This window comes from Schistocerca nitens, chromosome 4 (assembly GCF_023898315.1).
Source record: "Schistocerca nitens isolate TAMUIC-IGC-003100 chromosome 4, iqSchNite1.1, whole genome shotgun sequence".
Taxonomy (NCBI): Eukaryota; Metazoa; Arthropoda; class Insecta; order Orthoptera; family Acrididae; genus Schistocerca; species Schistocerca nitens.
Genome location: NC_064617.1, coordinates 903,587,645 through 903,611,550, shown reverse-complemented (window position 1 = coordinate 903,611,550; position 23,906 = coordinate 903,587,645). Strand labels below are relative to the sequence as shown.

At 39.5% G+C, this 23,906-nt stretch overlaps 1 protein-coding gene across 1 annotated transcript in view; it reads right to left on the bottom strand.

Moving 5' to 3' along the window:
- Nucleotides 1-1,072: 1,072 nt before the first annotated feature.
- The window catches only part of LOC126253461 (protein ELYS), a 346,049-nt gene continuing 323,215 nt past the window's right edge, over nt 1,073-23,906 (bottom strand). Inside the window, exons 33-34 of the mRNA XM_049954815.1 lie at nt 9,026-9,179; nt 1,073-2,009 (exon numbers count right to left, since the gene is read on the bottom strand). Coding sequence (XP_049810772.1) covers nt 1,907-2,009; nt 9,026-9,179 — 257 coding nt within the window. The 3' untranslated portion in view covers nt 1,073-1,906. The remainder of the gene's footprint in view (nt 2,010-9,025; nt 9,180-23,906) is intronic.

Sequence of the window (23,906 nt, the reverse complement as noted above, 5' to 3'; positions counted from 1 at the left end):
AAAGACTTACCTTAGGGGGAAAAAAGGACGGGTATACACTTGCACACACACACATCAGTACAGGGTCAATTTGATTGTGAGTAATTCCATTTGGGGAGACCCATGTAAGTGTATGAGCATTTTTGAGGGGAAAGCAAGTACTTCCAAATTTCTTAGTGCAACAGTCTATTACTCGGAGACCATTGTTGTTTGTTTCTGTGTGAGCCCTGTGTTTGCCAATGTTGGCATATGGTAGGACTTCTGTCCTATTTTTGCAATAGAGTGTCTACTAAGCATCTTACAACATTGAAGACTCGATATTTTTGTTTCAACTTACCACAGTGATCAGGTAATGTGTGCTGCCTGATTTGCATGCAGCTGACACACTGTAAACTAGTGGTCATCAAACTGCAGCTCGAATCAAGTACTTGTGCAGCCTGTATTTCTCAGCCCTATTTTATAATAATACACCTCTAGCAACTAACAGCAAGAACTTCTTAAGATGTAGTTTTCTAGCTCAGTAACAAACAAAAATACAGAGACTGTAATATTTTAAGATGGGCTTAATTTTATTTCTTGTGCCTTTGTTGTTCACATTGGCACTGAGTCAGCATGGCTATTAACAGATTTGACATGATAGCCAGATGCCTTCCTGTCACCACCCCATTACCAGACCATTTGGATACCAAAGTCTGAACCAGATAAAGAATTTTAGGTTTTCGGCTGCCTAGGATGGTTTCCTTTAGGAGGCCCATAAATAGAAGGGTAGACGAGTGTTTCCGGTGTGTGACCTTGGACCTGCTATGGATTCTTCTGTGTAAGTTCTCCTTAAAAGGAGTAGTAGTAGTAGTAGTAGTAGAAGTAGTAGTAGTAGTGGTAGTGGTAGTGGATGAATCATCTATACACAAAATAAGTTGGCAGGTTTGAAATTGGGAAGATAAAGGGAAAATTAGTGTTTCATGGCAAGCACGACAATGGACTACCTATGTTGACGTATAGAGAGGTAGTATCAACTGTGATAAGCAGGCAACTCAGTAGTCCCTTAATTTTATTCCATGAAGCATCAAAAATAAATACACAGTACTATCACCTCGAATTTTGAACACTGATTTTATTACAAAATCTGTTATAGAATAAAAATGGATGTTTGCACACATTATCTTACATAAATACAAGAGACAATATTTTCTGTCATATCTAATAGAATACATACACTTCAGTCACATTAAATAACATGGCAGGTTGGTTATTTGAAATCACAATATTCACAAAGGTTTTGAAAACTGAAACAATGCAGGCTATGCTCTTTTGTTTATAAGGACAAACTTTTTACTTGCACATCATTCCTTACACTGAATAACTCAGACACCCATGTAATGCTACAAATGTTGTGGTGTAAGCCATAGGAAGAATTTCTGTACAAGCTTCTCGTTTTATTTCTTGTAATGATATACATAAATGTGTGAAATTATCATCTCATATTTTAAAAAGGATTTATTTATTACAGAATGAGTGTAGCAGCATAAAATTGACTTTTGACACAATAAACAAATTGGAGAGGGCATTGTTTTTCTGTCACCTGTGGCAGAAAACAGGAAGGCAGTGATACAAAGTAGTAAGTGTCTTAATTACTCAAATTCACACTGTTTACATGTTCTTTGTAAATTAAAATCATGCAGGCTATGCCCTACCTGTCAAGAGATGAGAAACTTATTCCTACATGCATTTAACGCAGTAAATATTTATACAAATGCCTGTCCAATTTTTTAAATGTTTTTGTTAAATATAAACCGGAAATACCAGCAACTTGGCGGTGTCTGCTATAAATGGAAAAAAGTACTGTGTTACACTTGTCAATTTCTTTGATATTTCCATTTTCTTTTACAAAGAAAATTTTTTTCTTGCATAATGTTACCCTGAACAACAATTATTTCAGGAGACGACTGCGCAACCTCATTGCTTTTCTTGGTGATATCCTTGTAGATTCCTGCTTCTTATTTCTAGGCGATGTTTTCTTTGAAACTGGTGACCTGTGGGGGGGAAAAGAGACAAATAAATTTACTCAGCCTCATATATTAAACTGGACATACACACGGTATAGTTACCTTTTCAAGTTACAAGATGTAGTAACTAAAGTACATTAAAACAGGATATATATTAAGGCATGGGTGGGCAACTGGCAGCCCATGGGATGCATCGGGCCCACAATTAGTTTCAATCCGGCCCACGGAAGAAAGTACTATTCATATCAGTGTGTTACCCCGTACACATTAAAGTAATGGATCCTATAGTTTTAACTTTATGCACTAGGAGTGTTGCTGTTGTGTCATGATGATGCGGCCCACAAGCTTACGTAAGTATGTAAATCAGGACTGTGGGTCACCAAAGGGTGTCCATGCATGTAGATATAGCTCAGATCTTCATTACCCAGTATGATCTGATCCATGCGACAACAACATTTCACATACAATGGAGAACTTGTTCTCATTGGAATTCACTTTATGTCATGCTGGCTTATAACACAGCGAATTCCTATGAGAACAGTCTCCATCGTTGTCACATGGTTCAGATCATACTGGATAAAGAAGATATGAGAGCGTGATGACATAAAGAGAACTTTCCACATCAAATATATACCGAATACAAAATACGTGGCTTGTGAAAATGGGGAAAGCCGAAATCTAGTCAGCCAGTAAGTAATTAGGAGGTTGGGTGTAAATAATTAAAAACGTATTTTCTTCAGGATGTATATGATTGCAATTAGGAAACTTATCATTTTTGCTTTAGACATGACACTGAAATTATATTTTTGACCTGCTTACACATTAATTTCTTCAAATACCATTTACAGGAAAAAATTACCTTGCTTTGCTCTTGTGGAACTTTTTAACAAACTTCAATGCTGCTGTCTGAAACAATGTCACCATTTAGTAGTTCTATTTTACTACTATTATTTGACCTCAAAGTATCCCTCCTGTGTTCTTGTACAGACTTTATGTTATACAAATTGAATTCCACTTTGTTAGCAAATGTAAGATGTATCTTAGGCTGCATGAGCTATGATAAAACATACAAGAATTTCAGTAAGCATTTAGCACATACACCAAAAAAATAAAACAAGCACTTTTCAGCTGTCATTGCAAAAATCCTATTTTATGTCTATTCCTCATTTTCAATGAACTTTCATCAAACATCTTGAGGCATTGGGTGTTTTGTCAGATATCAGTGTCGCCCACGCACAATATTTTGACAATATGACTCAAGTCCTACCTGAGACTAGTAGTCAAGTGGAACGAGTCCAATATTTTTGTACCTCTTGTGTCCCACCTTCTTGGTTTGTTATGGATGTTTCGTCTGTGGCCCTTCCCACAAGAATCATCCTACGATGTTATATGTTCAGCTGGTGTGCCTGGTCACAAGCTGGTGTTTCATTTTTGACCTGGTGTGCATTCATTCACAGTCAATTCTACACACTCTATCTGCCATCCATTCCCACTAGAATTGTCCCGAGACATTCCGTCTTTGGTCCAGTGCATCTGATTCTACTCTTGGTATGGTGCACCTGTTACTCCGTCTGGGAATTTGTTCCGTATGTCCCAGTTCTCTCTCTCTCTCTCTTTCTCTCTCTCTCCCTTCCTTCCTTCCTGATGTGATTCTTGTCTATGGTGAAAATTGGTACATCATCTCCATCTTGACATGTTATCTGGAAGCTGAGAGGACTCAGCATTCTCCCTTTTCTTTGTCAGAACCTGTACATCTTCTTGATATTTTGGTAAATCTCTTCCATGTGCCTGTTGAGTTTCATGATTACAGTTTAATTAGTACTACCCATGCCACAGTGCCAACGAAGTGGTTCAACATCAGCAAACAGTCTGAATCAGATGTGGTATTCAAATACCAAGTTTAAATATTGTGAAGTACACTGAAATAGTGCACCAGACCAGCTCTCAAATCTTGAGCCTTCCTGTCCAAAGTAACAGTCTCATTAATTTAGTACTTTGGCACAACAGACAGCATCAACCTGCCACATCTCTTTCTTCTACTTTCACTGACATTCCTACCTGGCTTGGTCGACTACTACTGCCACACCAATGGAGTTCATGGAGAATAGTGAAGTCATAGTTATGGGTAGTTTCCAGAATAAATATTCACTCTGCAGCAGAGTGTACATTGTCCCTACATCTCCTGAAAACTCAAAATTGTGCAACAGTCTGGGACTCTAATCTGGGTCATTCCCCCCCCCCCCCACACACACACACACAAATTATGATCCTTCCTGCATCTCTCTATTCTACTTTCAGTATACAAGAAGATTATTAACGCAGGGGTCGTCAGTTTCTTTTCTTGGACACTTTTCTATTTGTAAAACTTGTAATCCTACATTGGCATCAAATTATTTTTCATATGCTGAAATGCAATAAATATTTTATGACCGGGGGGATTTAACATCTTTTGTCTGCACAGTATTACACACACACACACACACACACACACACACACACACACACACACACACACACACATACATATAATAACTGACAATATATGTAAGTCTCATCTGTACTCTGTAACCTTCCTTGGATTTTAATGGAAGGGGGTGTGGGGAAAGGGGGAAAGGGGGAAACAAGCCTTACCAAGCACACGGACTACCACGGATGAAAGAACAGTGAGGAAGCAACAAACTCTGCCTTTCTTGTGCAGTGCCACTGTATCTATGCTACATATCTTCTACTGTCACTGTGGATGTTCCAAGAAGGCGTTCTACACTGCAGTGACAATGGGATTGGAAACTGCTTTGTCATTCATTCCAGCATAAATAACTGAAATCCTAGTATAGCAAAATTAAACATTGCATTTTATGCTGGTTACCACAGTGCCATTGGATTCAGTGATAACACTGGCAGCCACCAGACAAAACGCTTGCAATCTGATTTTTTCAGATGTCCCCAGAGTTTCAGAACTCACGACAGCTCAGTGATGTACAATAAAGTTCCTGATGGTAAATTAATTATCTCACACACGTTTTACTTGCATGTATGATGTAAAGGGACACTGGTCCAAAATAGATACCTTACACACCAGTACCAGTTAACATTTTAACACAGACACCCCCTGTAAATAACAGATACAGAACCATATTACCTGACACAACCATGAACTCTAGTCTTGAAATGTACACAATGCACAGACTGACAAGTAATCTAGAATAAGAACTGTGCTTCCTGAAGTGCCAAATCACGAACCTTGTAGAGAATGTTTCTGCACTAACTAATGGCTTTCAATTAACAAAAACCTGCAGAAGCTATAATTTATGAAGAAAAATAATGGAAGTGGTGTGGAATGAAATGGATGAAAATTTCAAAGCAACAGAAGTTTACCAGAATGTGTACTGAACATCACATGTTCTGAGGATGAGGATGATGGTGACTTTTTCAGACCTCTGTACAGAATGGATGGAACTACACTATCACTACAAAAACAAACACAATTACTGCTTTCATTTTCTACAGAATACTTCCTCATATCACTGTACATCTTCTACTCATTATTATCCATTATGGTGTAACATGGGGAGTTTACAGAATGACATGTTCGTATTTTAATCACTTCGGTTGACGAAAGATGTTCATAAAAACTGAAAACTTAGTTTAAGGTAGTTGTTAAGCATGGAACATCCCAGTGTGTGTGGCCTCATTTGATGTATGTGCAGATGGTTGTAAAACGGAGCCAGCACATCAACAAAGCACAGCTGTGAATGTGCTTCTTCATCTGCTGTGGAAGCCCACTTATGCTTTGGTGTTTTGACTTGGGAGTGCCTTGGAGCTAAAAGCACTCTAGATAATGTACACACCAGGAAACAACTGAAGAATCATTATGAGAATTCTCATTTGGTTATATGCTGCCCTAAAATGTAAAAGAAGTACATGAATATACGTTATAATTTGTTATGAGCTATGAAGCGAGAGAGATCTGGTCACCCATCGTTATCACTGGAGCTGTACACAAAGACATTGCACATACAATATAGAAGATCTGCTGTAAAGCTGTTTATGTCATTTAGTAACGTTCACAGATAGGAGCTCTCTCACAATAACCGAGAAATTACCGATGTCACTAGTATGTGTCAGCTCCATGGACAACATCCTGTACTGACATATCTTATTGCCATACACTGATGATGGCCTCTTCTTGCAATATGGCAATTATGCACGAACACTGGAAGCTCAAAATGAATCTTTGAGCCATGCTAATAGACTAAACAGTGCACACGGAAGGCACATTGGGCCATTCACGGTTAGAGACATGACATGCTTTATTGCGAAAGGAGGTTGTATGTAATGATTTTCGCCGGCCGGGGTGGCCAAGCGGTTCTAGGCGCTACAGTCTGGAACCACACGACTGCTACGGTCACAGGTTCAAATAATACCTCAGGCATGGATGTGTGTGATGTCCTTAGGTTAGTTAGGTTTAAGTAGTTCTAAGTTCTAGGGGACTGATGACCTTAGAAGTTAAGTCCCATAGTGCTCAGAGCCATTTTTTAATGATTTTCAGTGGTCAAGAGAGTACTGAGAAAGAAGCTTCCAATAACATACAAACAAATTGAGCGTGAAACCTTAAACTGTTACAGCCATGCACTTTCTTTGATATTCATGGATGTTCCTTCACTCTAGTAGTTCTGTCTTTTGGTTCTTTTCACAGTGAGGCTGTAACACAGTGTTGTTTAACCTACTGTGTAGTAAACAGAGACACTAAAGTTCTTCCCACATTAAATGCCGTGTCTACAAATCCACACCTTCCACAACACTGTGCACATCGTAAAGGCGGTGCAAAACATTTGAGTAGCTTATAAACAGCACTTACACACTAATAACTCAACAAAGTGAAATTAGCCCAGTGAATGTGTCTAACAAGAAAACAATAAATTTTAACTGGACAGAGAGTATCTTTAGCTACTACTTGTATCTCAAATTTTGTTTAACTTGAAATGTTGAAATACGTGGTGGAAATATCAATGGATTCAACTACATGGTTATTAGTCCCTCGATCCTTCCTTTGTGTCTGAATATGTGGGTAAGAGCTTGCACTCCCCCCACCCCCTCCAAAAAACTTCCCCCCATTTCATAGTAATAAAACGACCATATGTTATGTACTAGGTACATGAATGGGTAACCAGCCTACTAAAATTCAACTGTAAAAAAATAACACTACAATCACACAACATAAAAGTTAAAATGGCAACCCTAGTGTATGCTGTCAGTCTCTTAAGTTGTGGTGTAACATATCACTTTGGTGAAGCAGTGTGTTCCACGCCTATAGCACTAATAACTGAAGAATGTCACCATGAAAATATTTTTTATTTATTTATTTTGAATAGTGAACTTAGACTTTTATACTGTTTGCGAATTATATCTTGTGTGTGCATAAAATCTGGAGCAGATGGATGCAACAATTCTGCAAAGTGGGATGACGACAGCTGCTTCACCCAATTTCGAAGTTTGGCATTTTATTTCATCCAGTCTCCTCTCAGCATGGAGATGTGCCACAGAATAATTAGTACCATGACATGAAACTTCCTGGCAAATTAAAACTGTGCGCCGGACCGAGACTTGAACTCAGGACCTTTGCAAAGGCAAAGGTCCCGAGTTCGTGTCTCGGTCCGGGACAAAGTTTTAATCTGCCAGGAAGTTTCATATCAGTACATACTCCGCTGCAGAGTGAAAATCTCATTCTGGAAACATCCCCCAGGTTGTGGCTAAGCCAAGTCTCCGCAATATCCTTTCTTTTAGGAGTGCCAGTTCTGCAAGGTTCACAGGAGAGCTTCTGTAAAGTTTGAACGGTAGGAGACGAGGTACTGGCAGAAGTAAAGCTGTGAGGACGGTGCGTGAGTCGTGCTTGGGTAGCTCAGTTGGTAGAGCACTTGCCCACATAAGGCAAAGGTCTCGAGCTCGAGTCTCGGTCCGGCACACACTTTTAATTTGCCAGGAAGTTTCATATCAGCGCACACTCCTCTGAAGAGTGAAAATCTTATTCTAGTACCATGACAGTTAGTATTACATCATGGAAAGAGGAGAGAAAGCTGAACTATCATTCCAAAGAGAACGAAGTTGTGTACTGAGGCCATGTAATAAACTCATATTGTATACAGTTACTGTATGAGAAGTTTAATTAAGTACTGTAACTGATGGAGCAATATAATTACAAATGAGAAGAAGTGCTTTCTATTAATTTAGTAGCATGTCTAAAATTACATTAGCACTTTCAGATTTTGAGCACAGGTACAGTTGCAACAGAGAAACCATCTATCAGAATAATTGCAAAGTTTAGATGGACAACAATTCACGACACATTAGACCAGAACTTATGGTTATCAGAAATAGTAATGAACTCATACAAATTTTCTTTATACGAAAATCCTCAATGTTCATAGTTGTAAATAGAGATTTTTTGTGTTCTTTGTTGTTGTTGTTGTTGTTGTTGTTATTGACATTCTGGTAAATTGCTGAAACAAGAAATACCGAACACCTAGAAATATAATGGATCAAAGTATGTCAGTGTTGTACCAGGAATGTTCTACAATGGAAGAGGATTTCTATTTTTTATAGCATTAGATAACAATGGATACAAAGTTGATCCTGTGTAGGAGCAGTACTCAACTGTTGTTCAAACTTGATTACAGGCATTTTCTTTGTGGGAGTCACCAATGCGCAAGTCACTTGATTGGTTTGAGAACTATGTTTCTTGCAGCGACTGTTCTGTATAACATCAACAGAAATTCCACTCATGATTTTCTAATAATGTCACCACTGAGCAGCCATATGCTAGTAATCAGTGCCTGTCCACTTCCCATTTGAAGATCCAATGCACAATTTACATATAATGACACCACAAACAAGCAGCTGCAGCAGCAGCGGAACATGAGATGAGCTAGCCTCCAAAAATGGACAATGCAATACACTGTGTGAGTGGTTGTGTGTTCTTAAGCCATAAAATAACAACTGAACACAAGACACACTACAAGCTGTATACAATAGTCTCTGTAAGTCACCTTGATGTATGCTTCCTCTTGCGCCGCTCAGTTGGGGCTGGCTGTTTGTTGTTCACATCAACAGAACTAGATGTGGACTCTTCTGGTATTGGCTGCAGAACTGACTGTGATGAATGTGGGCCAAGTCTTGCCACACTTCGTGTTACTCTCAGCTCTGGTGAAAGCAGAAGAATTGTAATATTATTAAAACTGCCATAATTATTCTAATAGTCCATCAAAATAATACTTCAGATAAAAGAATTATTAATAATTTACACAAAAAGCTGAAAACTGTGTTTCAGTATACAGTATTTACTGTTTCTGTAAACTTACGTTTGGAAAAGGAAATATATTAAATAGTAGAACAAAGTGTGAATAACCAAGATTTCCCTCTTCCGCTCACTGTCTCCTTGTCCCAGAAATGCCTGCCTCTGAACTGAATTCTGAGAAACAGTCAGTATTCTTCAATACCAAATGTAAAAAAATATACAACAGTCAAAGGAAGAACTGAAATGTTGCCACCCATGAACAGACTGATTTAGAATGAAATTTCGTCTGCTACTAGGCTATATGAGTTAACGAGCATTGCAATCTATGGCAGACCTAAGATCGGTCATAAAGGGAAACATTTATAAAAATTATTTAACTCTTTAGTAATTCAGGGAATTAAGCCACAGTTGTTTTAATCTACCATCCTTCACACATTTTCATGGTGTTCCCACTAAAACTTGAATACTGATCATATTTATAATAGTTTAGGATTTACTTGTAAAATGAGATTCGTAAGTTTCGTAACAAAGACCTGAATGCTGAAATCTGAACGCTTTAGTTGATCTTGAAGATCGAAATTTCATATAGAAGCGCATCATTAAAATGACAAATGTTGTAAATATCAACTCTGCAACTTCACTTGTTTAAAAGATATAATAATTTTAAATTATTAGTATTTTCAGTTAAGCACCAGATCATCATTTCCTCCACACAAAGCACACTGAACGATGACAGCATGACACCTTATTGAATCATTAGGTAATAGAATATTTGTTATAAAGTTTAGTGCATAATAGTTACTTTTGTTCTTTATTTATTTATCAGATAGCACATTGGAGCAAGGCTACTGGCTGTGACATTCAAAGTTAAGAAGGAAATTGTATTGGTTTTATGTAAAAGAATTTAGCAATGGATATTATTGTTACTTTATTTAGAAGGTGAAACTCGTCAAGCTCTGATTATTTAAATATGTTAAAATGTAAAATAATGTAGAATAAGCTATAGCCAATCAGATGGATGGCTTCAGGGAAGGGAACTGCACTAGTCAGTTAAGCGACGATGTTCGGCATGTCGGAAACGCGGCCGAGGACAGGCAGAGACAACAGTGCTGGTGGAGACACAAAAGCAGATGGTAGGTCTTAAGGCAATTAGGAAGTGAAGAGACTTAGAAAATTTTGCGTTGTATGGTATCGCGGGACTTAGTATCTGAGTAGTGAGCAGCCGCGCACCTGGTGTGAACTCTTAACTTTTTGTGAAGATAATGTGGTGGAATATTAGACTTGTATTTTGCGCTTAGACTGTGAGTGATCGAACTGTGTCAAATGGATACACGCTCGAGTGTAATAGTAATTCTAAATACGACCACTTTTGCTATTAGTTTGCTTTCTGAATAAACATTATTCTAACCAAATTGCAACTGTGTGGCCTAAATCATTTATGGATCATTAATTTAGTTCCCGATATTATTATTACTGTTATTAGCTGTTATATTAACTTCGTATTTCACAATCTTGCCATCAGCCAGACAGTTTATCAAAGGGTCACAAGTGACTAATTTAGGGCATATAATGCGATAGGTGCGGTTCAACCCCTAGATGAGTTTGAGCCAAGACATTTCGACGAAGAGGAACTGCATGTGAGCCCGAACATCTTTGGGACGTTAGCTCGCAACCACACAGCTAAATATTAGACAGTACTAATTACAAAGCGAACAAGACACTACTTTTGCAGAAGATACCATTCACCTCAACTTAACTTCAAATATCGCCAGATTTATTTCCAAGAAAATACCCTTACACTCTGTAACTAATGGCATTGCATTAGTTATAGTTTGATTAAGTTTGTGAGCGGCAGACTAAAGAGAGTAGTGGGAATGAATTGCCACCCAACCAAAACACCGTCAGAATGCACATGCTCACACACTTCTCTATCACAGAGAATGCTGCTTCCCCCATTCCCAGTTACTGACAAAGTTCTTTTAATGAAATTATATGCCGAATAGAGGTGCCAAGGACATCTGTGGCCTGTGGAGTAACGTGGTACCTACAGCAATGAACAATGCAAAATGTGGATGAAATGACAGTATGAAAAGGATACATTGCTGCTGCTGACAGGTGATATTGAAGTGCAGACAGGCAAAATAAATAAAAGACTGCTAGATGTTATTCAGTTATCAGATTTAATTCCTTCATCAGACAGAGAAGAAGGGGGAAAAAAAAAAAAAAAAAAAAAAAAAAAAAAAAAAAAAAAAAAAAACAACCAACCCACCTTGCTCAAGTGCACCATTACCAACGGAGATTTATGCAACTGGGCTCTCTGAATCGCTATTGGGATGGACATTGCTTATTTCAAGTTGTCTTCTACTTGTTTAAGCAGATTTAGGAGTGCAAGAAGTCACAAAACTATGAGCTTTACTTCAAGTAAATGTGTAGAGGAGATGCCATTAATTGGAGGCCAACAAAGATTAAGCTTGCTGTTATCCCCACACCTTCAGTGCCTAAAGCCAACTGGTCAGGTTTTGTGAAAGAACGGCGAGCAAACTGCACTTTATCATTTTGGGGTGAAAAAGAGTGTCTGTTGTGCAATCGATTAATGCTATGTCACATTCATGTGCAACAATCCCAGTGATAAGTATGAGTGGATTATTGTTTCTGCAGATTTATATCCGTCTTTGGGGACTTCCAGGCATATTATGACCAAAAATAAAAAAAAGGCTGTTTAATGGCAAAATCTTATAATCAATCTACCAAAACCTGGAAAAATAGGAAAGAATAATACTTTAACATTTTATTTGAAGTGGTTCCTAACCAGTTGCAGAAATGCATTGCTTTTGTTGGTCTTTTGGCCTGGACGTAATGATACCTTTGTCTGGAGGGCACCAAAAATGCTGTTGATGTAATTCAGATTTCATCCACCACAACCAATGTGACTCAATAAAGAATTTTTTTGACTGGAAAGTTTTTGTAAGCAAATTGTCAGACAATAAAATTTCCGATTACTCCATGTCATTTGAGATTTATCAGAAAAACAGTAATCTCAAATTTCAGTCGTTTCTGCATTTGCACATTTTACAATTGCTCTGTGTGCTTGGTAAGCAGTATAATAAATAGAGCAAAGGCCAGGGCCATTTCTCACTCCACCGCAATTATGTTTAAATAAAGCTAGTAATTACTGTGACATGTCTGAAAAGTTTTTTTCTTTAGTCAGATGTCCCTGGTGTAAGGAAAATGTTTGTTTTTATCATTCAAATGACACTTAATTTTACTGGGATGACTACGGGACACAAATAATGACCTCCTCTTTCATATTCAAAACTAATCACAAGAACTGTTCTATAGAAATTGTTATAAAATGGTGTATGTGTAAGAAATATTTCATTTCAATAAAAGTCACAAATGATAGTAGTTGTCCTCAATGTAACATGAAACACTGCCTTGATTTATTTTCCTCTGCTAGGCACCTTTGTACGAGGGTCGTTCAATAAATAATGCAGCACCTTTTTTTCTCATATAATTTTAGTTGAAAAAAATGCAGTATTTGTTGAGGGACATTGTGGAATATTCCTGCTTCAGCTCCTATAGCTTCACGAAGTTCGAATAGGTGGCAGCACTATACATAGCCTTCAAGACAGCGTCTGTAACAGAGGTACGTTCCAAGCAGAGAGCTGTCACCAATTTTCTTTTGGCGGAAAACCAAAGCATCACAGATATTCAAAGGCACTTGCAGAACATTTACAGAGACCTGGCGGAAAACAAAAGCACTGCGAGTCACTGAGTGAGGCATCTGTTTTCATTGCAAGAAGGTCGCACAAGCCTGTCTGATATTCCACATGCCCACCGGCCACAAACAGATGTGACTTCTGCCATGTACAAACATACGGACACACTCATCGACAAAACACAATGAAAACCTTGCTGCACAACTGGACGTCTCTGTTGGTAGGGCTTGTCCACCAATTGGGGTAATCACATGTGTGTGCATCCTGGGTCCCTCGTCACCTAACAAAAGACCATGGAGAGTAATGAAGAACATCACTGCAGAATTGCATGCACATTACGGGACTGATCATGACAAGTTTTTGAATATCATCTTCACAGGCTATGAAACATGGGCTTATCACTTCTAACAAGAAATAAAATGGCAATACATGGAATGATGTAATACCACATCTCCTCTGAGGTAGTAGTTCTGTTTGATGTCCTCCATCATGGTGTGACAATCAACTCTGAAGTGCATTGTGCTACCCACAGTAAACTGAAGAAACAATTTCAGTGTGTCCATAACCACAAAAATGGAAACAAACTTCTCCTTCTCTCTGACAAGGCAGGACCTCACGGCCTCACACTCGGCTGTGCACTTGAGAGGAGCTCACAAAACTTCAGAATAGCTCACTAAACTTCATTGGACTGTTCTTCCTCATCCATCCTATAGCCAGATCTTGCAGCTTCAGACTTCCATCTGTCTGTCCCAATGAAGGATGCACTCTGTGGGAAGCATTACATGGACAATGGGGAGGTAATTGATGCAGGAAGACAATGGCTCTGACATTGACCAGTAGAGTAGTACCATGCGGGCATATAGGCTCTCCTAGCAAGATGGTGCAAGGTTGTCGCATTGAACAGTTACGCTTAAAAGTAGTTTTGTAGCTAAAAGAGTGGAAAATAATATGGTTTAGTTCATTACTTATTGAAGTCCCTCAAATGAATTGCATACAGAACAATTTAGCTGTTGATGTGAATTGCTTCTTAATCAAAAAATTAATGATACATGACTTTTCTGTATGGTTTACATGCTTCAATTTTGCTTGTGTCACTCTGGATATTAGCACTATGTGGCACTACACTCTCACCACACCGATCGTCCACCAGACAGGAAGAGCAGTACAAACCCCCGTCAAAGCAGTTCTTCATGCGACAAAAAAAGAGTAACTTCAACAATTTTTAAAAACTACTTGCAGTGCATCTTCACAGCTAAAATTTTGACAGTGCCTTTCTTCCACTGTATTCTTCCTCGATAAAAAATGTCAGGGTGGAATTTAGCATGTCAGATTCTTAGTTAGTGCACTGACCTCACTTATGCACCATGACTGAAATTAGACTCGGAACGCTTAGAATGGGTGGTGTACGTTAATAGCATGCAAATTGCACCACAAGCGAATGATGCTGAGCACAGTGGTATACAGGTGTCTAGAATGACAATCTGGACAAGTGTGTTGTTTACTCAGCAATTTCTGCCATGTTATGAACAATAGAAAGAAATAACTTCGCAAAAACTTCACACAGCTTTTGTTGTGCAGAACTGGATTTCAAGGCTATACTTCATTCATCATAAGAATAAACCTAATGTAAACAAATACAAACACGATGACTGGTCAGCAGCTGTAGCTCTTGTATATTGGTGGTGTTCTGTTCTTCGAAGTAGGTCCAACATATGTATTAGAAATCTTATTACTATGTCACTGGAAATGAAGCTTTGAGACATTCTGATGTATTAACAGCCATCAATGTTTTTCTTAATCATATGTTAGCTACATAATTTTGATTTAAAAAATCATGTACAGTCACAGTCTCCATATGCTACTTGTGCTTTGATTGTCTAGCTGTTAACACATATTGTGAATATGGATGATAATGCTTCCTGCTTCGTAGAGAAACGCGCGCACAGAACACCGTTAATGGTGATAAACAAATTGTTCTCTATGTTTTTCACAAGATTACAAAGAAAGATGAGCTTTGGCATTTTTTGATAAACACTATGTAATAAATAAAAACTGTAATATAGTTACATGCACTTCGTAATCGGTAGTGTCTGAGACTGTAAATTGCATGAACTGTGGGGCAGCAGTTCGAATATCATAGTGCTCCATAATTTTCTTTTTTTTCTAGTTTGAAAACCTAAATTATTTAAATATGAAATTTATCAAATACACTATGCGATTAAAAGTATCCGGACACCTGGCTGAAAATGACTTACAAGTTCTTTGCACCCTCCATGTAATGCTGGAATTCAATATGGTGTCGGCCCACCCTTAGCCCTGATGGCAGCTTCCACTCGCACAGGCACACATTCAAACAGGTGCTGGAAGGTTTCTTGGGGAATGGCAGCCCAGTCTTCATGTTGTACTGCACTGAGGAGAGGTATTGATGTCGGTTGTGTGAGGCCTGGCACAAAGTTGGCATTCCAAAACATCCCAAAGGTGTTCTATAGGATTCAGGTCAGGACTCTGTGCAGGCCAGTCCATTACAGGAATGTTATTGTCATGTAACCACTCTGCCACAGGCCGTGCATTATGAACAGGTGCTCGATCATGTTGAAAGATGCAATCGCCATCCCTTAATTGCTCTTCAGCAGTGGGAAGCAAGAAGGTGCTTAAAACATCAATGTAGGCCTCTGCTGTGATAGTGCCATGCGAAGCAACAAGCTCCCTCCATGAAAAACACGACCCCACCATAACACCACCGCCTCCGAATTTTACTGTTGGCACTACACATGCTGGCAGATGACGTTCACCGGGCATTCGCCACAGCCACACCCTGCCATCAAATCGCCACATTGTGTACGTTTTTCGACTGTTCAATTGTCCAATGTTTATGCTCCTTACACCAAGTGAGGCATCATTTGGCATTTACCAGCATGATGTGTGGCTTATGAGGAGCCGCTTGACCATGAAATCCAAGTTTTCTCACCTCCCGCCTAACTGTCATAGTACTTGCAGTGGATACTGATGCAATTCAGAATTCCTGTATGATGGTCTGGATAGATGTCTGCCTATTACACATTACGAACCTCTTCAACTGTCAGCAGTCTCTGTCAGTCAACGGATGACGTCGGTTTGTATGCTTTTGTGCTGTGTGTGTCACTTCACGTTTCCACTTCACCATCACTTCAGAAACAGTGGACCTAGGGATGTTTATGAGTGCGGAAATCTCACATACAGATGTATGATCACAAGTGACACCCAATCACCTGACCACATTCGAAGTCCACGAGTTCTGCAGAGTGCACCATTCTGATCTCTCGAAGACTAATAATTACCGAGGTCACTGATAAGGAGTATCTGGCATCAGTTGGCAGTGCAATGCACCTAATATGAAAAATGTATGTTTTTGGGGGTGTCCAGATAATTTTGATCACACACTGTATATGTTAATTAACTCATACTTCACTATCATTTTTCAGGAAAAATGCATATCTTCTAGTTTCTAATTACATACTGTGTGCAAAATTCTGGTTTTCACAGCAAATATAAATTCTTAGTTATTGATATTTGTGAGTTAATGAACATTCCACTCCTACTCAAATATATGGCCGAAAGAGTCAGCCTTCAGGAATTGTGAAACGAACCCTGTTGTCTGGGACCGTGTGCCACAAAGAGCGCTAATTCCCCACGAGATGGGGAAATTAATAGGTGTCTGTTTTGCTGAATGAGACTTAAGTGCTGTAGTGTGCAAGTGAGACAGACAAGAACCTACGTCATAGTGAAAGCCCATAGAAGCTGTTTGTGGAAAGGGAGACATAGCAGTGTTAAATATGGCAGATCTAAGATCGGCCACAAAGAAAAACATTTATGAAAACTATTTACTTCTGTAATAATTCAGGGAACGAAGCCACAGTAATTTTATTCTACCATCCTTCATAAATTTTCATGGTGAACCCAATAAAACTTGAATATTACAAGTCTTGTAACCAAGACCTGAATGCTAAAATCTGAACGCTTTGGTCAATCTTAACAATTGATATTTCATATAGAGTGCATGATTAAAAATGACAAATGTTGTAAAATATCGACTCTGTAACTTTATTTGTTTAAACGATATAGTAAATTTAAATTATCAGTATTTTCAGTTAAGCATCACATCATCATTTCCTCCACACAAAACACATTGAACGATGACAGCATGACACCTTACTGAATCATTAGGTAACAGAATATTTGTTGTAAAGTTTAGTGCATAATAGCTACTTTTGTTCTTTATTTATGGCAAGGCTACTAGCCATCGCATTCAAAGCTAAGTAGAAATTGTATTGGTTTTATGTAAAAGAATTTAACATTTACTATGTAATGGATATTATTGTTACTTTATTTAGAACATGAAAGTGGTCCAGCTGTGATTATTTAAATATGTTAAAATGTAAAATAATGTAGAATAAGCTGTAGCCAATCAGATGGACAGCTTCAGGAAAGGTAATTGCCCTAGACAGTTGAGCGACAATGTTAGGTATGTGGGGGACAAGGCCAGAGACGGGTATAGGGACAGTTCTGGTCTAGACACGAAAGGGTACAGTGCTGGTGGAGAAGTGAAAGTGGATAGTCGATCTTTAGGTAGCTAGGAAGTGAAACAACTTAGAAAATTTCACGCTGTGTGGTATCCTGGGGCTTAAGTCTCTAAGGGGTTAGCAGCCACGTGCTTAACTTTTCGCGTAGTTAACGAGGTGGAGCACAGGACTGGTAATTCACAATGAGATTGTGAATGACTGAACTGTGTCAAATGGATATGTCCTCGAGTGTAATAGTAATTCTAAATATGACCACTTTCGCTATTAGTTTGCTATCTGAATATGCATTAGCCTAACCAAATCACAACTGTGTGGCCTACATCATTTATGGGTCATTAATTTAGCTCCCAATACTATTATTACTGTTGTTATACAGGGTGAAAAGTATTCAAACCGACAAACTCTGGGAGGTCGTAGGGGACATCAAAACAAATATTTTTCCCTAATGTCATTTTTTCCTATGAGGAGTATTTAAACTGGTGGAGGCCGTATTATGCTCTTCAGTTGTTAGAGGCCATATTACGCTTTTCAGTTGTAGGCAATTGCTGTCCACCAGTGTATTAGTGCAGTGTCTCTGTTTACTAATGGAGAGATACACCTGGACTGAGTACACGGATATGGTTGGTGCATACTATGTACAGCACCACAACGGACGAGCTGCACAGCGGGTTTATCAACAACAATATCCTAATCACCGTATCCTGCATCATACAACCTTTGCTGCTGTGTACCAATGTCTGCGTGAGACCAGGTCATTTAGCAGATTACCTGGACAGGGACGCCGATGCACAGTAAGAACGCTGCAATTTGAGGAAGCTGTCTTGCAGCATGTGGAGTGGGATCCTTCAATCAGCACTCGCGCAATTGCACATAACATGGAGATGAATCAGATGAATGTAAGAACAGTCTTTCGAGAGCGATTGTTACATCCACATCACTTACAGCGTGCCCACAACCTGGAACCAGTTTATTATCCACCCAGAGCACAGTTTTCACAGCGGTACCTGGAACAGTGTGAAATGCATCCTACATTTCCATCCTGTGTGTTGTTTACCGATGAAGCAACGTTCGGGCATGATGGAGTCTTCAACATGCACAATTCGCATGTTTGGAGTGAGGATAACCCACATGCCACAGTTACTATCACTCATTAAGTGCGGTTCTTCGTTAATGTGTGGGTTGGTGTTGTTGGGGTTTGTTTAATTGGGCCGTACCTGCTACCTAGGATATTAAATGGCAAGCACTATTACAATTTTCTCGCCAGAGCATTGCCAGAATTGCTGGAAGACGTCCCGCTCCCTACAAGACAACGCATGTGGTTCCAACACGACGCGGCGCCGGCACATTTCAGTCGTCGTGTGCGTCGATTCCTGGTCCAACAGTTCCCAGAAACGTGGACTGACAGAGGTGGTCTTGTACCATGGCTTGCCCAATCCCCAGATAAGTCCCCTCTGGACATTTTTGTGTGGGGAGGGATGCGCAACCTGTTGCATCAGAAGAGGATCTGGTTGCCCGGATAGTAGCAGCAGCAGGAACAATTCAGGATACTCATGGGGTTTTTGCCCGTGTCAGACAGAACATCATCAGACAGTGTAACCTTTGTTTACGTGTCAATGGAGGCATTTTTGAAAATCTACTGTAATTGAAATTGGGTTGTGTGAATATTTTTGTCTCTTGGTCATAAAAAAAAATTGAAAAGTGTTTAGTGGTTTAATTAATTTGCCGCCAGAGAAATCTTCCTCTACTGGTTTAAATACTCCTCATAGGAAAAAATTACATTAGGAAAAAATATTTGTTTTGATGTCCCCTACAACCTCCCACAGTTTGTCAGTTTAAATACTTTTCACCCTATATATTATACAAGGGTTGGAACTTTAATAGTGGCAACTATTTATTTACAGCTCATACAAAACAGATACATGTTTCAAAGTTTTACTGACCTTCAAAGTAGTCACCAGCATTGTGTATAACCCATTGCCAGTGATGTAGAAGTCGTAGAATACTCTTAGCAGTGCCAGTTGTGTTGACAGTTTGAGCGGCGTGGTCTATTGGCTGACAAATTTGTAGCAGTTCTGAAGCGAATGCCATGAATTGTTTCCTTCAGTTTAGATATCAAGTTGAACTAACGAGATCTTAAGTCAGGGGAGTGCAGTAGGTGGTATAGCACTTAGCAGCCCCATCAGTCAAACAAATCAGTAACAGCTTGCACTGTACGTGCTTGAGCATTGTCCTGCAAAATGATGGTCAGGTCCTGCTGAAAGTGTCATCACTTCTGTCTCTGTGCTGTACATTTTTTGGAACACAACCTACGACCAGCTTAGAGGCAGAAGTGATGACACTTTCTGCAGGACCTGACCATCATTTTGCAGGACAATGCTCAAGCACGTACAGTGCAAGCTGTTACTGATTTGTTTGACTGATGGGGCTGCTAAGTGCTGTACCACCTACTGCACTCCTTTCACTTAAGCCCTTGTGAGTTCAACTCGATTTCTAAACTGAAGGAAACACTTCATGGCATTCGCTTCAGAACTGCTATAAATATGTTGGGCAACAGACCGCACCGCTCGAACTGCCAACACAAATGGTACTGCTAAGAGTATCCTACGACTTCCACATCGCTGGCAATGGGTTATACACAATGCTGGTGACTACTCTCAAGGTCAGTAAATCTTTGAAATATGTATCTATTTGTACGAGCTGTAAATAAATAGTTGCCACTATTATTAAAGTTGTATGTTTCATACAACTTCACAAACTTACCATCAGCCAGACAATTTAACCAGAGGGTCACAAGTGTCTAATTTAGGGTGTGTAATGTGGCACGTGCAGTTCAACCCCTAGACAAGTTTGAGCCAAGACATTTAGACAAAGAGGGACCGCATGTGACCCGGAACATATTTTGGATGTTAGCTCGCATATTTTATAAAAGACTGTTGAAGTTAAGAAAACATTACACAATTAAATTCATGTTGTTGTTGTTGTGGTCTTCAGTCCTGAGACTGGTTTGATGCAGCTCTCCATGCTACTCTATCCTGTGCAAGCTTCTTCATCTCCCAGTACCTACTGCAACCTACATCCTTCTGAATCTGCTTAGTGTATTGATCTCTTGGTCTCCCTCTACGATTTTTACCTTCCACACTGCCCTCCAATGCTAAAGTTGTGATCCCTTGATGCCTCAAAACATGTCCTACCAACCGATCCCTTCTTTTAGTCAAGTTGTGCCACAAACTTCTCTTCTCCCCAATCCTATTCAATACCTCCTCATTAGTTACGTGATCTACCCACCTTATCTTCAGCATTCTTCTGTAGCACCACATTTCGAAAGCTTCTATTCTCTTCTTGTCCAAACTAGTTACCGTCCATGTTTCACTTCCATACATGGCTACACTCCATACAAATACTTTCAGAAACGACTTCCTGACACCTAAATCTATACTCGATGTTAACAAATTTCTCTTCTTCAGAAACGCTTTCCTTGCCATTGCCAGTCTACATTTTATATCCTCTCTACTTCGACCATCATCGGTTATTTTACTCCCTAAATAGCAAAACTCCTTTACTACTTTAAGTGTCTCATTTCCTAATCTAATTCCCTCAGCATCACCCGACTTAATTTGACTACATTCCATTATCCTCGTTTTGCTTTTGTTGATGTTCATCTTATATCCTCCTTTCAAGACACTGTCCATTCCGTTCAACTGCTCTTCCAAGTCCTTTGCTGTCTGACAGAATTACAATGTCATCGGCGAACCTCTAAGTTTTTACTTCTTCTCCATGAATTTTAATACCTACTCCGAACTTTTCTTTTGTTTCCTTTACTGCTTGCTCAATATACAGATTGAATAACATCGGGGAGAGGCTACAACCCTGTCTCACTCCTTTCCCAACCACTGCTTCCCTTTCATGCCCCTCGACTCTTATAACTGCCATCTGGTTTCTGTACAAATTGTAAATAGCCTTTCGCTCCCTGTATTTTACCCCTGCCACCTTCAGAATTTGAAAGAGAGTATTCCAGTCAACATTGTCAAAAGCTTTCTCTAAGTCTACAAATGCTAGAAACGTAGGTTTGCCTTTTCTTAATCTTTCTTCCAAGATAAGTCGTAAGGTTAGTATTGCCTCACGTGTTCCAACATTTCTACGGAATCCAAACTGATCTTCCCCGAGGTCGGCTTCTACCAGTTTTTCCATTCGTCTGTAAAGAATTAGCGTTAGTATTTTGCAGCTGTGACTTATTAAACTGATAGTTCGGTAATTTTCACATCTGTCAACACCTGCTTTCTTTGGGATTGGAATTATTATATTCTTCTTGAAGTCTGAGGGTATTTCACCTGTCTCATACATCGTGCTCACTAGATGGTAGAGTTTTGTCATGACTGGCTCTCCCGAGGCCATCAGTAGTTCTAGTGGAATGTTGTCTACTCCCGGGGCCTTGTTTCGACTCAGGTCTTTCAGTGCTCTGTCAAACTCTTCACGCAGTATCTTATCTCCCATTTCGTCTTCATCTACATCCTCTTCCATTTCCATAATATTGTCCTCGAGTACATCTCCCTTGTATAAACCCTCTATATACTCCTTCCACCTTTCTGCCTTCCCTTCTTTGCTTAGAACTGGGTTGCCATCTGAGCTCTTGATATTCATACAAGTGGTTCTCTTCTCTCCAAAGGTCTCTTTAATTTACCTGTAGGCAGTATCTATCTTACCCCTAGTGAGACAAGCCTCTACATCCTTACATTTGTCCTCTAGCCATCCCTGCTTAGCCATTTTGCACTTCCTGTCGATTTCATTTTTGAGACGTTTGTATTCCTTTTTGCCTGCTTCATTTACTGCATTTTTATATTTTCTCCTTTCATCAATTAAATTCAATATTTCTTCTGTTACCCAAGGATTTCTATTAGCCCTCGTCTTTTTACCTACTTGATCGTCTGTTGCCTTCACCACTTCATCCCTCAGAGCTACCCATTCTTCTTCTACTGTATTTCTTTCCCCCATTCCTGTCAATTGTCCCCTTATGCTCTCCCTGAAACTCTCTACAACCTCTGGTTCTTTCAGTTTATCCAGGTCCCATCTCCTTAAATTCCCACCTTTTTGCAGTTTCTTCAGTTTCAATCTGCAGTTCATAACCAATAGATTGTGGTCAGAATCCACATCTGCCCCAGGAAATGTCTTACAATTTAAAACCTGGTTCCTAAATCTCTGTCTTACCATTATATAATCTATCTGAAACCTGTCAGTATCTCCTGGCTTCTTCCATGTATACAGCCTCCTTTCATGATTCTTGAACCAAGTGTTAGCTATGATTAAGTTATGCTCTGTGCAAAATTCTACAAGGCGGCTTCCTCTTTCATTCCTTCCCCCCAATCCATATTCACCTACTATGTTTCCTTCTCTCCCTTTTCCTACTGACGAATTCCAGTCACCCATGACTATTAAATTTTCGTCTCCCTTCACTACCTGAATAATTTCTTTTATCTCGTCATACATTTCATCTATTTCTTCATCATATGCATAGCTAGTTGGCATATAAACTTGTACTACTGTAGTAGGCATGGGCTTTGTGTCTATCTTGGCCACAATAATGCGTTCACTATGCTGTTTGTAGTAGCTAACCCGCACTCCTATTTTTTTATTCATTATTAAACCTACTCCTGCATTACCCCTATTTGATTTTGTATTTATAACCCTGTAATCACCTGACCAAAAGTCTTGTTCCTCCTGCCACCGAACTTCACTAATTCCCACTATGTCTAACTTTAACCTATCCATTTCCCTTTTCAAATTTTCTAACCTACCTGCCCGATTAAGTGATCTGACATTCCACGCTCCGATCCGTAGAACGCCAGTTTTCTTTCTCCTGATAACGACATCCTCTTGAGTAGTCCCCGCCCGGAGATCCGAATGGGGGACTATTTTACCTCCGGAATATTTTACCCAAGAGGACGCCATCATCATTTAATCATACAGTAGAGCTGCATGTCCTCGGGAAAAATTACGGCTGTAGTTTCCCCTTGCTTTCAGCCGTTCGCAGTACCAGCACAGCAAGGCCGTTTTGGTTAATGTTACAAGGCCAGATCAGTCAATCATCCAGACTGTTGCCCCTGCAACTACTGAAAAGGCTGCTGCCCCTCTTCAGGAACCACATGTTTGTCTGGCCTCTCAACAGATACCCCTCCGTTGTGGTTGCACCTACGGTACGGCCATCTGTATCGCTGAGGCACGCAAGCCTCCCCACCAACGGCAAGGTCCATGGTTCATGGGGGGAGGATTAAATTCATGGACTTCGCAAAACAATGACGGAATTTTTATGGACGACAATGCGTCATGTCACTGGGCCACAAATGTTCGCCGCTTGTTTGAA